This window comes from Dermacentor albipictus, chromosome 2 (genome assembly GCF_038994185.2).
Source record: "Dermacentor albipictus isolate Rhodes 1998 colony chromosome 2, USDA_Dalb.pri_finalv2, whole genome shotgun sequence".
In the NCBI taxonomy this organism is placed as follows: Eukaryota; Metazoa; Arthropoda; class Arachnida; order Ixodida; family Ixodidae; genus Dermacentor; species Dermacentor albipictus.
Genome location: NC_091822.1, coordinates 207,119,564 through 207,137,292, shown reverse-complemented (window position 1 = coordinate 207,137,292; position 17,729 = coordinate 207,119,564). Strand labels below are relative to the sequence as shown.

General features: G+C 45.1%; 1 protein-coding gene across 1 annotated transcript in view; it reads left to right on the top strand.

Moving 5' to 3' along the window:
* The window catches only part of Alg3 (Alg3, alpha-1,3- mannosyltransferase), a 162,627-nt gene extending 146,540 nt beyond the window's left edge, over window positions 1-16,087 (top strand). The window contains exons 7-8 of the mRNA XM_065433730.2: window positions 15,642-15,703; window positions 15,768-16,087. Coding sequence (XP_065289802.1) covers window positions 15,642-15,703; window positions 15,768-16,066 — 361 coding nt within the window. The 3' untranslated portion in view covers window positions 16,067-16,087. The remainder of the gene's footprint in view (window positions 1-15,641; window positions 15,704-15,767) is intronic.
* Window positions 16,088-17,729: the final 1,642 nt, after the last annotated feature.

Sequence of the window (17,729 nt, the reverse complement as noted above, 5' to 3'; positions counted from 1 at the left end):
GTCACCACAGCGCTGTCGTTTGCATGGGTCGGATCAAGTTTCATAACATTGATAATCACACCGGGATGCGGAGATGAGCAAGTGGCACAATGGTTATGCATAGTTGGACAACTCCCAGGGGAGTTTCTGCGTGAATTTTTTTTTCGCCTTTCACACACCGATGCCAGCTTGCCGAAGTATTATCAATAGAACATGCCGATGGGCGTTGACGAATTGAAGTCTGACTCACCGCAACAAAATTTCAAGCTTATATGTTTGTCCCCATGCTGGACACTAAAGCGTAATAGTTCAAATGATCGTGTTTGTTCATCACGGTGTCCTGCTCTGAAGCCTTTCTCTGGAAGGCCTTGCGAAGCATTCCGGCCGGTGTGGGATGTGTCTGCAGAATCCGCCGATCCCAAGTGAAAGAGGCTATTTCCTTTTGGGCCCAAGTAACCCTGCCGTCTGGTGCCGTTATCAGTGCAACACTTGCACCATCTCTCATACTATTCGGCAACTGCACTGCCCACACTTAGCTACGTGATGGAGCTGGAATTACAGGAAATGTGAGTCATGCGGGGAATGCAACATACGGGGGCGTAGAGAGTCCAGCGTCCCCACACTATAAATCTGAGTTACTGCCGGCGAGTGTCACTGGACACAGGTATGAGCATGAGTGTGCTATGGAAGCGATTTTGACCAAAAGTGAGTGTTCGTGAATATGCAGGAATTGTGAGCATGAGTAAGAAAGTAGAGATGAATGCCGACGAGTATCAGTACAAAAACATTGGTGAGTGAGTATCCACTTATTGTGTGCTTGGAACATGTCAAGAGGAGTGTCACCCAATAAGTCAATTTTATTTATTGTGGTTTCAAAGAAGTGTGTGCAAGGGATTATACAGGTGCACATGTATGACTCGTTCACACTGAGAAATTTCTTGTTGGCAACAACATTAGTGACCGAAAAATCTACTTCACGCAATATCGCACAACAGAAAACCCTCGGTGTGCTGATTAGTCTGAGGCCGATTTTTAGCGTTGGAAAAAAAGCGTAGCTTACCACAAGCCAATCAGAGCATGCAATTACGGGAAAACGGAGAGGATTGGAGAGGAATCTGCTCTTAGTTGTAAACGTCCTGTTACCTATATTGTAAATGGCACAAGCATGGACAGTCACGTGGTTGTTTGCAAGTATATTTGCTGGCATTTTGTGCATTTGTGCTGCACTTCATGTGAAGAGATGTACATCTCCAGGACAAATGTACTGTGTAGTACATGGAAATTATGTGCATTAAAATGGCTCAGGATTAAGCATGCATGTGTGTTTCCCATGTTAGTATGAGCTGAATCATGCTTTTTTTTTCTGTGAGAGTCCCTTGTCAGAGATATCCTCACATAGAAACTTGTCTTAGTGCTATCAACTGTGTTCAGTGTCAAAAATTTCTTGCATGTGCGACGGACGAGCTCCTCAGGAATGCATACCCAAGTGTTAGCGATCCATGAGCAGAGCATCGCTAGAGGGGCTCGTTTCAGGCATCCGGCAGGAGTCACTTCATTCCCTGCTGACCTCTTTCACTCCATACAGCAGCACTTGATGCAGTCTTTTAATGGTTTATCTATGCACATCTCAAGCGGTTGCAACTGGGATGTTACACCACAAGCTCGGTGCTGGACTCGCACTGCAGTTGCTTCACCAAGTCAGCCAGGCGACAGTGAAAAGCATCCAGGACAAGCAGGGATGGGAGCCCCAGCAGTGCTCTGAGCCACCAACACCACAAAGACTTTATCCAGTCAAGCACCAGTCCTTTGTCTATCCACCCTTTTTCTTGACAGCGGATGACAACATATTTTAGAAAGTTGTCCCCTTTTGGCAGAGTCTTCTACAGCAGCAGCTCAATGTTGACAGTGAGGTACCCAGCTCGTTGTCTTGAACAAAGTGCATCAGGTCCAGTCCAGCTTCAGGAAACACTCCCTTTTTCAGCCATGGGAAACTTCTCAGACCCCTGCGCACAAAGGCGAATGCTGCTCTCATGCACACCAAACTGCAGCCCTGCAGCACAGTTGCCAATGGTTTCAGTGGCTACATCACTTTTTAACCCATTAAGGACCAGCGTGACCATATGGTCACGTTAGTCTGCACAGTGGATTTCAATTAATTAAGATTAACAAAACGGCACCAAAATCGCCATTGACATGCTGATTGACAGATTAGAGTTTCCTTAATGGATACCAAGTATCAGCAGCTGTCAGTCTTTTTGTGGGAGCCCCTCGCAAATGCAGGAATAAGTGTTGCTCTGCGAGTAGCGTTGCCATGCATCGCTCCAAGGGGTAACTGTGTTTTTTTTTACTACTTTTTTAAGCAATAGTCAGATATCCTTACCTCCGTATTGCTCTTTGAATATGTGACCTTCTATGAGCATTTGTGAAAAAATAATGTTTGATTTATCCATGAACGTGCGTGTTATCTTGCGCGTTGCCATATGGTCACGCTAGGCCTTTAGGCTACCTAACTTTTTATGTTTTTTAACTGCATTCTCATCTCGTGCATGGCTGCTGGCGCGTTCGCACAGTGGTTATTTCTTATTTTGTTGTCGGAATAGGTTGATGTTGGAAGAAATAGCGAAGCAGTCATAGAGGAACATGACGACGTGTCAGTGGTTTATATCGAGCCGCCAGAGGCTAGCACCTATTCGGATGAAAGCTCGGCCGATGAACGCTCAGGTGGGCTCATTGACATTCTAAGCAGGTGGTAGCTATTAGCCGGCGCTGAAACTGTTTTCTCTGACGGACGCCGGATTGGTGGATGCGACTCGGACGATGACGACCCCGGCGAGCAAGGTGACAGAATATCAGAGGTTTCTTCTTCTGTAGTTGATGCGGCCATTCCGGCAAAATTATCCACTGCTTCTAAGTGGACGAAGGGTGATCTCCAGACAAGCCTTGGCATATTTCCCGACCCAAACTTTGCTGCTTACAGGGACTTTTCACTTGTTGAGTTGTTCGATCTTTTTGACATGGCCGTACTCGATAGGGCAAGTACTCGTATGGTGAGAAGAAGCGAATCAAGGTGGCCCATCCGAACACTGTTGCTAAGTACAAGATTAAAAGGAGGCACGGACCAGATGGATGCAAATGCAGGCGCCTATATGATTGCAATCCGTGGCAAAAAGTGGTAGTGGCCGATTTTCACTTCACTTTGCGATGTATCTATCAGCAACGCCTAGGCGCTAATTTGTAGCACAGGGTTTAACGTCACGCAGGTGGAATTACGCAGGCAAATTGCAGAAAGCTACCTGATGCGATGGAACAATAAGCCTAGAGGCCCTGGTCAACGCAGAACACCAAGGACTGGTGATGTGCTGACTGGTACACGGTATGACCAAGTGGCCCACTTTGGTGCACCAATACCTAATGGCAAGAGGTGGAGGTGTGCATGAGATAATTGCAACCGCGCGGTGCACTAATATGACGTCCGCATGTGTATTCGATTATTTATATCATATCACACTAAATAAGTGCTCGACTATTCGCTATATATGTTTTTTGTGATGTTTCATGGCTTGAAATAAATATTTTTAACTTCGCGTATTTTGCTGTAGCGTAAGGGCCCAGTGTGACCATATGGTCACGGGCTATATTTCAAAAACTAATTAGGCAAGAGTAATAATTTCTTGCATGTGAAATATTAGTATAAATGTAAGTTAAGATATAACATTTATTTCAAGATAGCAAGAAAATAAAGAAACCGGTCCCTAATGGGTTAAAGTAGCCGAATACTGCTTTCACATTCTTGACATTGTGTAAGATGATGGCGCAAGAACCTGACGATGGTGGCACTAAGCAATATTGAAATCTGAACTGCGAATTTGGGCTGTAAATGTTTGGATGCGCATATTGGGGGCGAGCTTTACCATTGGAAATGCCGGCATCGGCGTGATGTGGCATGAGGTATCACATGGACACCACGGCCGCATTGGCTGCTTTGGAAGCGCTGAAGCAAGCTGAAAATGAAAGTTTACAGTCCCACCTGCACTGTGGTTCTGATTAAGTTGGGAGGTTTCCCCGCTTCTGCTGTGTGCTGGACAATACTTGAAAGCCTGTAATAGGTAGTGGCTGTCTGAAGGCGTCAAACATGGTAGGCTACTGATCGGTGCCACAGTGCCGGACTTACACAACAGAGCCCGGTGCCAACCTTTGTACGTACCCACTGAACAAGAAGCTGCATGAAGCTTGGATCGTGAAACTTATAACTGCCAAGCAGCCATAGGCTTCAACTCCGCTATGCAGCAAGCACTTCCGCGAGGAAGATTTTTGATAGGGCATCGGTGCTGCGATGTTCGCTGAGTAGCAGGAAGTGTGCACTGAGATGCTCGCCCATGCACGCTGCCCAGCTAATGTCATGAAGCTCTGGCCTATGAACTTGTGTTCACTGGAATGAAAAGGGAATGGTTAAAAGCACATTAAAAAAAGGCATGGCATATGCTCATGCTTGTGTAGCACCAAACAGTGAAATGTACTGGATTAATAAAAAGCTGCTGCAGGTAATTGCTCACAGAGAAGACCGATAAATATACAATGTGACGTAACTGGAGAAATAAATATATTGAAACGTCCAAGACTTCAGAAGAAAAAAAGATTGAATCATTGCGATGGGACATCACAAGTTGCTGTTGTAGGCATCGAACTCCCTAGCTATAACGAAATTATTTTAGAACAGCTCTGATAGTGTCCAAGCAACGATGGTTGCTTGTGTACTGCCATATTCTCATATGCTGCTACCTAAAGCTCACGGCATAAAGCGAAACATTGTGCACGGACATGCATGCAGACGCGTATTCACTCACTGCGAACCCATGCAATCGCTGCATTCAGGCTTCATTTTTTTGCACTCCATTTTGTTATACAGACAGCGCACTGTAAGAAAATATTTCACATAGTTTGCTCTCTGCAACTGCCTACCATTCATGCAACAAACCTGTTTGGGGGCTGCATCGCTGCGACTGTGCGCAGCGGGCTTTCACTGTATGTATTCAGTAAAGAGGTAGTGTCTGTAAACCATTCTGCGCTCTCTGTTTGTTCAATATTGTTATTTTGTCAGTAAAGTTCTGAGAATGCTTACAGAAATGTCCAGGAGGGCCCCTGTGTGGTGTTTTTGAGTGCTGACAGCTAAACCTATGAGGAGCACTCCGCGTTATCCCTCATACTATGCAAGTGAGGCGCTTCCGACAGATGGTGACTTCGTAAGTCGTCGCCCCCAATAGTATGGGGTGGAAATTTTACATGGTAAAATCTGGAAAAAAAACCTCAGACTATACTATGACTATGGTAAGTATGGTGCAATGCAAATGGTGAGCGCTAATCACGTCTTGCCCTGCATAGCGAATACTCGAGACTGGCAGTACAGCCTTGTAGCCACTGTAGCTGTGAGCACAATTAACACGGTGTTGTTGGCTAGCATACCATCGTCATAGCTACAGTGGCTACAGTGCCAGTGTTGGCGATGCTAAAGCACTACGGAGTCAAGCAAGATGTGTCTACAATTTGTCATTGTTATGGAAGCGTGTTATTGTATTTGCCCATGTAATATGGTATAATGTCTATGATTGTTTTGTGTGCATTGTATTTCATTTCTTCTTTTTCTATGCACATACAAAATACTCCTGCACTAACCATGAATTCAGAGCAAACCTGCGAGAAGTGACCTGGTGAGCTTTAGCGCACCTTGAGAGAGTCGGCATGCGGCAACTGGCACTTCGACGAGAGATTTGGCCTGAATGCCCTCATTTTGTTGCCGACTATTGCGTGGTGTCAAGTGGAATAGAAAGTTTCTCAGTATGGACGCACGATTACAGAGCACCTGTTTCCTTGTATGGCACTGTTGACGTCGGAGCTGGCATGAATCCCGAAAAAATCATAGCAGTGACTTTTGTTGTATTGAACTTGGAAATAGTTGAAACGACGGGCAAGGCACATTAGTGATTATTTCCTTTATTTTTTTACTTTTCATGAGTATCACGAATTGTTCTCATTGTTAGTGCTTTCTTGTTTTATGTTCCTTCAAAATGATTAGTTTCTTAACTTTTTGAATAGGTGGTGTCATTCATGCTGCTTTAAAGGATCCCTGAAATGTTTTTGTCATATGCCAAGACACAGAGGGTACCTCAAAGAATGCTTTCTCACAAGAATTTTGTGTCAGCATGCTATAACACAGGTACAAGTGGTTGAATATTACCCTCCCCTCAGGCTGCGGCATTCCCCCTGAACTTTTACACCTCGCCACCATTGTTAAGTCCCACTTCAAGCAGTGATGCAAGTGTTGTCTACTTCTGGTTGTATAGAACCAAGTGTGCTCCTGCGTCTCTTTCCTACGCAGTTTTTCTCATTATGCCTGGGCTGTATGTAGCGAAATTTAAAGACAAACTGCGAGTGGCAGATGGATACACGTTGGCACTAAGCACAATGTTGGCTGGTTATCTTTTTTTAATGCTACATGAAGCAAAGAATTATGGATGCCGCTGTAAGCATTCACTGCATTGTGGCGAGCATATATGCAATGTGCAAACTACTAAGTAGCTGTTACCGGTATTATTTCGGTTTGATAATCACCTGATAACATGGCGCTACCTAATATGTATTTTTACGATTGTCGCTATATTACGCTGATAAGATTTCATTGTAGTCATCAGCAGAAGAGGAAGGCGCTGCTGCAAACTTGTGAATGTGTTAAAATGCGCTATTTATAACGTTTTTGCTACTCTATAGAATCTAAAAAAATAGAATTGCAGAGAAAGAAAAAATAAAGTACATCGATCGAGAATTGAGCCAACACTTTCTGCATGGAAGGCAGAGACATTATAACTACTACATCAAAGTCTAACTAAGATAGCGGCTTTCTTATGGAAGTTTTGACATATTGTAAAGCATATTTATTTTCCCGCAACACTTTTTTTTTTGGATCTCGGCTTGTTATAATATTTTTCTGCTATCATTCTAGACAAGAGAGAGAAAGCACTTTATTTGCACCTGTCAGAGAGTATGGGTGATCGGAGTGAAGCGCAGCTCCCCTTTTCACCGTCTACCTCCCCCCTAGACGTCGGCCGGAATCAGTTGGCTTCCGGCGGCGGCCTGGGCTTGACCGATGACTTGTTTTTGGGCCTGTTCTTCCTAGATATGGAGGGAGGATTCCCATGACTCTCTGATAAATGCGGAACATGTAGTTACCGCTGAAAGTGCTTTCTTTTCAAAACTCTGAGTGAATGTTGCATTGACCAAGGAGGTTGGTGTTGACATTGATATGCAGCGCTCGCATCTTCTACAGCATGTAGTTGCTGAACTTTACTCCTTGCATACACCTGCAGCACAAGGTGAGCATGATACAGTGCTGGTATCATTCATGTTCTTGTCACCAAACAAGAGACTGCTGCTGCTATTTTCATGCGAGAACCCCTCCATGACCAGCCGTGGTTACTCAGGGGCTGTGGTGTTGGGATGCTGAGCACGAGACGACGGGATCGAATCCCGACGGGGGCGAAATGCGAAAACACCCGTGTACTTAGATTTAGGTGCACGTTAAAGAACCCTAGGTGGTCGAAATTTCCAGAGTCCTCCACTATGGCGTTCCTCATATCAGAAAGTGGTTTTGGCACGTAAAGCCCCATAATTTAATTTGTGGAACAGATTGCCTAATGCAGTTGTGAGCAACGAGGGCTCTGCTGAATTTGAAAATGCGTTAGATACTTTCTGTTGCGAGGATGTGTACTAAATTTTTGCTACAAGCATTTTTGTTGACTTTTCTTTGTATAATTACTGTTCCTGGCATCTTTTTTTTCTCGTTGTTGCTGTTGTTAACTACCAAGAGCGCCAGAGACATGGAAAGAAAATTACGTATCATGTATTCTTGACACATCACCTTCCCTGTAATGACCCCAAGAACGGGGTTGACATTATCAAATAAATAAATAAATAAATAAATAAATAAACTCCTCCGCATCCCTTTGTCTGCTCCTTTGCCAGAGCTGTAGCAGACAATTCTCAAGTGGAAGCGGGCCATTCGTTTGAAGAAATGTCTAGATTGATTACATTTGTTTACTTATGTTTAAGGGTACAGAAATTACTGCTGCGGCATGCTTCAAGTGTTGCTGATAACGCATTTTGGATAGTCAATTGGATAGCTCACCTGACTGAGGTCACATATCCCTGCTATGTAGCAGAGGACAGGGCAGCTGAAAACTTAGGTGACCGGCACCGCTGCGATCAGTAGTGATGCGCATTTTTAAAACTTTATAATAATTTATACGCCTTTTGCGGAATGCTTAAATGTGTCACTTAATGATCAGGAGGGCCTACCCTAACAACTCGGTACGTTAGTACAAAATCATCAAAATCGTTTCAGGATCCCTTTAAAGGGACACTGAAGGCAAATGTTAAGTCAACATGGACTGCTGAAATACCATTTCAGAAATCTCGCAGTGCTTGTTTCATGCCAAGAAAAATACTTATAGTTCCAAACAAAATTGTGACTGAAGGGGCTGCATTCCTTTAGCACAATTCAAGTTGCTTGCCATGAGCAAGGTGGTGTGGCACTGCATACATCACTATTGCCCTTTGCTATGAGTGGCAAGTAAAGCAGCACTCGAGAGCTGGTGTTATGGTGTTTTGTGTAAAATATTGACATATGTACTTGTCTTCGTCGGGCGACACGTTTCACCGCCTAACAAATGTTATCACACAGCGCAGGACGCGCTTGCATGTGTACATCGAGGAAATTCTCGAAAGCAGTAATGCGTTTGTCCTCTCGGATTCCGCCGCATCTACCCCGACGACCATGGTTCCCGAACCAGACTACAAAATTAATCCAAGTCTCCCCATGATTAATCAAGAACAGCTCAGAAGTCTGCTCCGACGATGCAAAGGCTGCTTCTCCACATGATCAGGGATTCGACAGACACCAGTCACAAAGCATCGCATAATCACCAAGGAGTGAGCTCGACCACTCCGCCAGAGCCCTTACCGAATTTTGCCCCGAGAACGGGAAGCTATAAGATAACAAGTCAACGAAATCCTGCGTGACAACATCATCCAGCTGTCAAAACGCCCGTGGGCATCCCCTGTTGAAAAAAAAGGACGGAGCCTTACATTTCTGCGTTGATTATCGTCGACTGAACAAGATCACAAAGAACGATGTATACCCCCTACCACGGATAGACGACGCATTAGATCGGCTCTGCAACGCGAAATACTTCTCGTCGATGGATCTCAAGTCTGGCTACTGGCAAATAGAAGTCGAGGAGAGAAATTGTGAAAAGACCGCCTTCATCGCGCGAGACGGCCTCTACAAGTTCAAGGTCATGCCATTCGGACTGTGCTCGGCACCTGCAACTTTCCAGCACGTCATGGACACGGTGTTAGCAGGATTGAAGTGGCAGACCTGTCTTGTTTACTTGAAGGACACTGTCGTCATTGCTGGAAATTTCGACGATCACCTTAGGCGGCTAGTGACAGTACTAGAGGCCATCAAGTCATCTGGGCTCACTCTGAAGCCAGAAAAGTGCCGCTTCGCTTACGTGGCCTAGGAACTTTCGTTCCTAGGCCACATCATCAGCAAGTCTGGAGTCCGCCCCGACCCGCAGAAGGCAGCTGCCATCGCAAAGTTCCCGCAGCCCATCGACAAAAAGGCAGTGCATAGATTCCTTGGCATGTGTGCCTACTATAGGTGCTTTGTCAAGGAATTTCCACGCATCGCTGAGCCGCTGACACTGCTAACTAAATGTGACGTCGAGTTCAAGTGGGAAACGCCGCAGGCCGATGCATTTCAAGAACTCAAACGACGCATGCAGTGGCCGCCCGTACTTGCGCACTTTGACGAGGACACCGATACCGAAATCCACACTGACGCCAGTAGCCTAGGCCTCAGTGCCGTCCTAGTCCAGAGGAAAGATGGACATGAACACGTGATAGCTTACGCTAGCCGGTCGTTGTCAAAAGTGGAAGGCAATTATTCTACAACCGAAAAGGAATGCCTCGGCATCATTTGGGATACAGCAAAATTTCGCCCTTTCCTATATGGCAGGCCATTCAACGTCGTCAGCGACCATCGCACCTTGTGTTGGCTAGCAAATTTGAAGGATCCTTCAGGACAACTGGCGCAGTGGAGCCTAAGACTACAAGAATATGATATCACTGTAACCTATGAGTCCAGACAAAAACTCTGATACCGATTGTTTATCACATGCCCCCATTGACTCGCTGCAGCAAGATAACAAAAAATACAGCGCCTTTCTTGGCATTTTAAGCGCGGAAGACTTCGCTGTACAGCAGCGAGCAGACCCGGAGTTGAAAAACCTCGTCGAGTATTTGGAAGGGCACACCCACGTTGTCCCTAGGGCATTTAAGCGAGGATTGTCTACAAAACGCTACAAAACAACCTGCTCGTGAAGAACTTCTCGCCTGTGCGCGCCAACTATCTTGTTGTCCCGTCAGGACCGCGTCCAGCAGTATTGCACGCCCTGCATGACGATCCGACCGCTGGACAGAGGAACGGCCTTTACAGCAGAGCTCACCCAAGCCATTCTGCAATACAGTCAGACAAGGCACAGGAGGACAACGGCCTACCACCCACAGGCGAATGGTCCTACGGAGCGCCTGAATAAGACCCTCGCCGACATGCTGGCAATGTACGTCGACGTCGAACACAAGACCTGGGATGCCGTCCTGCCGTACGTAACATTCGCTTTCAACACGGCGGTGCCAGAAACAACGCAGATCACGCCGTTTAAGCTGGTTTACAGCAGGAACCCGACGGCCACGCTCGACGCCATGCTACCGCACGTCTCTGACGAGGAGAATCTTGACGTCGCTACCTATTTCCAGCACGCCGAAGAAGCTCGACAGCTCGCCCGCTTACGGATCAAGAACCAGCAGCGTACCGACAGCCAAGACTACAACCTCCGACGACCCTTCGTTGAGTACCAGCCCGGCGACCGTGTTTGGGTATGGACCCTGATACGCCGACGAGGACTGAGTGAGAAACTATTGCGATGCTATTTCGGACCCTACAAGGTCATCCGACGTATTGACGCACTGGACTATGAGGTCGTGCCAGATGGCATTTCGCATTCCCAGCAGCGTCGCGCTCAATCTGAAGTGGTCCACGTGGTGCGTCTTAAACCCTTTTAGGGATGCTGACGAACTTCCTTATTTTGTTGTTTTCTTTGCTACAAGTTTTTTTCTATATTACTTTCGTTTGTTTGCAGCATCGGGTCGATGCTTTTCAAGAGGGGGGTATTGACACGTGTACTTGTCTTTCTCTGGCGACAAGTTTCACCACCTAATAAATGTTATCACACAGTGCAGGACGCGCTTGCATGTGTCGGCAGTTTCTCGAATGCTGTCGATGGTTCCATCCGCTGTCTGTTGTCGCCGAACCCTGTGTAATCTGATTGCATGTGTGCGCGACGGGAATAGTGTAGAACTTTGTGGAAGACTCGCAGGTCCCAGCGGTTAGTCTGGAACATTCGATGATTGGTGCATAAAAGCTGACGCGCTTGACTCGTTGATCAGATTTTCGACGATCGCTGAGTGTGTTCGCCGCTACCGTTGTTCTTTGAGTGTAGCCTGTTTTTGAGGGCACAAGTTCACCCAATAAAACGCTTGTTTCATTAATCACAGTTTTGCTACCTTCTTGACCGTCATACTACGTGACAATATGAAAGAAGGGCCGGAAACCGAGCCAACACAGAGCCACCAGCATCCAAAAACATGACATGGATGTGGTATTTCCTGCTGCTAGCAGAAATTTTGCCTGTCACCTAAAAACTCGGCGTAACAGCTTCTGCCAATTACCACGTGATTGTGTAATAAAATAACATGGCATCAGTCTGCCCACTTCAATCTGAATTCGCTCTTGCTCTTTGCCGTGACACCAAGAAATAGATGGTAAAATGAGCCTTGGCTTTGTCTCATCTCAGACTGAGGACAACGTATTGGAGATGTTTTGTACTTATTATTGAGATTATCTCTTTATTTTGACGCTATTAGGCCGGAGACGCCACCGAGAGCAACAAAAGTGTGTTGATTTCTAGCTATCAGATGGCACCGTAGCAGTTCACTTTCTTGTGCTAGCTATAGAAACTATTGTAACCAAAACAGGAGATATTTATGTCTGCGCATTATAATTCAACTAGCACAGCACCATGTCGTCTGCTACCGAGAGCTTGTACACAATGTCTTCACTTCCAAAGTAAGCTGGTGCAGGCAAAATTGAACTCGTGCAGAATTTTCTTTACGTGAAGTCAAATCGAAGAATGCTGTGCAGGTGACACATGCTGCACTGTAAAATCAAAGATGAAACTGCTGCACCCCCTAAGCTTGTGCAGAAAGTGCAGCCAAATCAGAGATTATTTTCTTCGCGGCGTCGAACTTATGTGGTTGCCCTACACTGCAACGTGACCGCTTGTCGCTGTCACTTCAATATCACATGCATGTGGTTGCTTCTTTAGCATGAGCTTTGCAAATTAGCACAAAAAGTGCAGCAGCACTATGAAATACTGAAATCAAAGGGGCAAAATATGAGCGTGCAGGTGGTGTCAGGTCAAGCGAGAGCTAAACCTTTTACCATATGCATCAATGCTAATGTCAATGACTTTTTTTTTAAAGAATCGAATAGAAATGCAGAAGTAATTTTCATCTGTCTTGTAATGTAATGCCATTATCTTTTTATTATTATTATTCTTTTAGTACTACGAACACAATTGCAAGGAGGTGTTACGATGTAGTCGGGCTATTACTAGAATGTTTCAAGAGAGTCTCAAATCGTGTCCTACATTTACCTCACTTTAGCTTGACTATTTGCCTTTAGTGTCCCTTTAATGCAGCTTTTTTTCTATGTTCCTCATCACACCTTGTGCACATTTTGTTAGAAATAAACTCATGTCGTTTTAGTTTTGCATCTTCATAATCTTCCTTCACATTAGCTTCTGGATCTTTGACTTCCTGTTATGCAGGAGTACTAAAAAGCAAAGTTCGCATTTACATTCTTGTTTGAGAACAAGTTGTGGTGCCCAGTGGTTTCACTGTCCTTCGTAATGCTTCCTTCAGTCCTTTGGAGTAGCAGACAAAAATGCAGTTGCAAATGTTTCGTTTTATCCAACACATCACAAACAGGCTGTACCTGCTTGGAGCTACGCCACACCAATACTGACATGCAGGCACTGAATCTCTGTCGCATTCCTTTCAATTCCATTCCTTTCTGTCGCAGCTGGCAATTTTGTGACAAGAACAGAAGAGATAAAAAAGAAAACTTGCTTTTACCATAATCACCTGTAATTCAGATCTGTGATGCCCATCTTGTTGGTCTGGGTGACCAAGCACTTTGACCTTTAATTGTTGTCATAGAATAAGCAATGAAGCTTACAAGGACGTCTTGTTGGGCGAGTTGGTCACAATTCATCTTGGCTACTAGGCGCGAAAACACACACGACACAAGGAAGGGGACGAGACAGAGCGCCACTTACAACTGTTTTTATTCGGAGGTACACCACACACTTATATACCCGTCTTATGCGCAAGGACACAATCACATCAAGATTGATATGGAAGCGCACTAGTTAAATATTTCTTTTCGGCCATATATAAAGATATTGACGGGTCTCTGACGCACATGCTGCCTTTCTTTTCGATAAAGAAAGCTTCAATCACTTCCCGAGCTTTTTGATCTTTACTTTTTGCCAGAATTCGCGCCCCTGGCACTAGAAAAGAATTTTGCACCTGTCAAAGTTAAAGAAACTAGAGTTAAGAGCAGAGCTGTTGCACTATGTGAACAGTTTGGGTTAGACCGTCTTGGCAAACAGATAGGAAAAAGCAAAAATAATGCCTTGAAAGCCTTCTTTTCAGTAAAAACGCATAAGCAAGGTATGCCGTTTAGAACAATAGTCACGGAAAAAGGGTCGTGGCAGAAGGAACTAAGCCAGTTCTTGTTGAAACATTTGAGTACACTTGAAGTAGACGACCCATTTCGTACAAAGAAATCTGACGAAGTTTGTGACTTCTTAAAATCGCAATGTGATGTTGGGCGCGCCTTTTCCGTCGATGTGGTGGATTTATTCTACTCTATCCCTCACAAGGCCCTATTTACTGCCGCCCGAGAGTGTATAGAAAAAAACGAACCCATTTCCTTTCAGAACAATGCGGGAATTTCCATTGCTGATTTTTTAACCCTATTAGAGTTTTACTTGCAATCGACTTTTATAACGTTTGACCAGCAGTTCTTCCTGCAGAAAGCCGGCATTTGTATAGGATCTTGTGTGGCGCCAGTATTGTGTAATATTTTTCTCTCACAAATGGATCAAGTTTTACATCAGGTTTTACCAGCTAGGCACGTTTTAAAAGTTTTTAGATATGTGGATGATTTTTTGATATTTTTTAGTAAGGAAGGAAGTTTGAACTTCGAAGAGAATGTGCATGATATTTTATCCATATTCCGACAACTTGGAAATGGCTTGCAATTCACCAGTGAAGTGCCTGAGGGGAACCACCTACAGTTTCTAGACATAAATATTGACTTTTGTGCGGATCGCGTTTGTTGGGCATATGCACCTCGTGCAAAGAAAGGACTTCTGCCATACGACTCCGCCCATTCGAAATTAATAAAACGGGGGATTGCTTCACTTTGCCTGAAATCAGCCCTGGGAAAATCGTGCCCTCACAAGATGCAGCTTAGCTTCCAGACCCAATTGACCAGGCTGTCTTCAGCTGGATTCCCTGACTCGATTGTGATGGCAGTCGCTGAAAGCCTGCTACAAAAAATGAAGAGTGCTGCTGTGAGAGCGGGGGAAGATCCCCGTCGAGATAAGACGGTGAGGCCTGTGGTGGTGCCCTATGTACACAAGATGGCCCACAATTTAAAGAAGGTTGCTAGCAGGCATGGGGTGCCGCTTGTGTTTTCAGCCCCCCGAAAGCTAGGAAGCCTTTGTTCTCGTATAGAAAAAATACGAGACGATAAAAATGGATGCGGCACCAAGCATGCGCGACCGTTCATGAAGTGCAACGAAGGCGTTGTGTATGAAATCTCCCTCTCCTGCGGGCGCTCGTACATAGGGCAAACGGGGCGCTGCGTTAACGAACGAATTAGGGAACATGAGAGAAATGTAGAACAAGACAAAGAAGGGCCAAACATTCCTAAGCACATTAAGTCCTGCCCATCACGCTCTTGTGAGCCATGTTTTGCAGGGGCGCGAATTCTGGCAAAAAGTAAAGATCAAAAAGCTCGGGAAGTGATTGAAGCTTTCTTTATCGAAAAGAAAGGCAGCATGTGCGTCAGCGACCCGTCAATATCTTTATATATGGCCGAAAAGAAATATTTAACTAGTGCGCTTCCATATCAATCTTGATGTGATTGTGTCCTTGCGCATAAGACGGGTATATAAGTGTGTGGTGTACCTCCGAATAAAAACAGTTGTAAGTGGCGCTCTGTCTCGTCCCCTTCCTTGTGTCGTGTGTGTTTTCGCGCCTAGTAGCCAAGATGAATGAAGCTTACACTTAATAGCATGATTTGGCCAAGGCGTAGCAATGATAAGCTTTATACTACTCAGGCACTGTCATCGAGTTTGTTGTTATATTGCTGCACCTGTTTGAGCAATGGAGAAACATGTTTTTCTTTTATTTAGGTACCTCAAGCTCACTGAATGGACGACGAACAAGGGAAAAGTGCTGGTTATGTTCCCAGATCGTATCCTTTCCTCTTCTTGCAAGCGTACGTCTTTGTTTGTTGCTTCCTTAACAGCCATGTCCAGAAATACTGCTGCCATTGTTTACCTGCAACTTCATAGGAATGGCCTTCAGTCGGTCACTGCACTACCAGTTCTATGTCTGGTACTACCACACCGTTCCGTACCTCTTGTGGTCCACAAGACTCTCAGGCATGACACGCCTTACACTGTGGGGCATGTTGGAGCTTGCCTGGAACACATTTCCTTCCACTAGCTGGAGCAGTGGCCTGCTCCACTTGTCACACTTTGTTCTTCTAGTCAGTCTCTGGAAGGACTGGCCGACAGAGCCGTCTGTGCCGCCGTCAGTATCCAAGAATAAATAAATGTTACGACTGCCCCTTTCATTGCTGCAAGATTGAGGTTCACCTTTCTCCATTTCTCTGAAGCGAAGCATTCACAGGTGAGTTCTCCAGTCTATCCCTAGTCAGAGCATGATGTGCCGATATTACACAGGCTTGTCCCTGCACAGGACAAATAAATATAATACAGTGAAATACTACTTACTCAGGTCAGCAACTCGCTACTAGTGCCTATAATGAGTAAAATTATTTATCTTTTAGTCACATTTCCTTCTGTCACATTTAATTATAATAGCTTATTTCTGTGAGTACCACATACACATGCCAAGGCCAAATGGGCAACGCTTGAGGGCCCACTGAATGATGTAGATGACTTGTCGCAGCAATACCACAGAGGAGAATATACGTTGTAACACAAGCAGACGACACTTTCTGTGTGCCGGAAGTGCTTAATTGCACTCAAAAATTGCTTTGCTGCATTCCCTTCATGTTACTTTCTTTTTATAAAACAAATTAACTAACATTTCAACTATTACAAGCATCATTTGTTTACCATAAGGTTGAAAAAATTATAGATCACGCGCCCTGGTCAGCCAATCGGATAGCTCGCCCCACTGACTTCATATGGGTGATTTGCGTCATATGGGTAGGGGCGGCTTGAAATTCCGCCACACAGTGCTGCGATCGGCAGCAATGTGCATTTTTAAAACCTTATGATAAATTACACGCTTCACACAGAGCACTTAGATGCATCAATTAACGATCAGAAGGACCTACTCTAATGACTCAGTACGTTTGTAGAAAATCGTCAAAATCGTTTCAGGGTCCCTTTAAGGCACCTTTTGTGGCGTAGCACGAATATTCAATTGAAGAACTACTGCTGAAGATAAATGACGAAATGTTGGATGCCAATGCTAAGGCAAAGAAGAGAAAAGCTGAAACCCTGTGCAATAAGGCAGCTGTTTCCTTGTAAATAGCAGCACGATTGTTTTATATCCGACTTCTAAACTTATTTGAGTTGTAAATTTGTGGACCGCGGTAATTAGTGTGTCGAAAGCGAAATGATTCGTTTAAGTACAATCTAGATTGGAAAAAGTACATGTGTCCCCAATAAAATTGTTCATACGCAATTGTGAAGCTAATTCGAGTGCGTTACATTCATCATTGCCGCGCCATAAAAACCATAAGTACGAAAACACGGAAGGAAAGGTTTTATGGATTCAATTTATTTGAAGTAATAGGTATGAAGTAAGGGCTATAATAAATAATAATAATAATGCACAGAAAAACGTACATTACAAGGACGACAAAGCGCGACGCTATAAGAAGTTGCTGGTTAGCGTCACAAATTGGCAGCTGTACGTAACTATGTTAATTCAATCGTGTGTTTTATTAATTGTAACAACGTACCATTATTTCGCATTATTGGCGGCGCCTCCAGGTCAACGGCGCTAGAACCCGTACGCGTATTAACCCGGACTGGTCCGTGGGTTGGGGCTCGCGGAGGCCTGCACGTGCCTGGGGAGGGGACGTCCGCTATCGCGGACAGCCATTTATGCGAACATCCGATGGCACGCTTCGGTCCGCGGGCCCAACCCACGGGCAGCCTGCTTCCAGCTTTGATCCCCCCGCTACCCCTTGGGTGCCCGGGAGATCTTGCGCCGCCTGCTTTAGTATAACCTCAGCA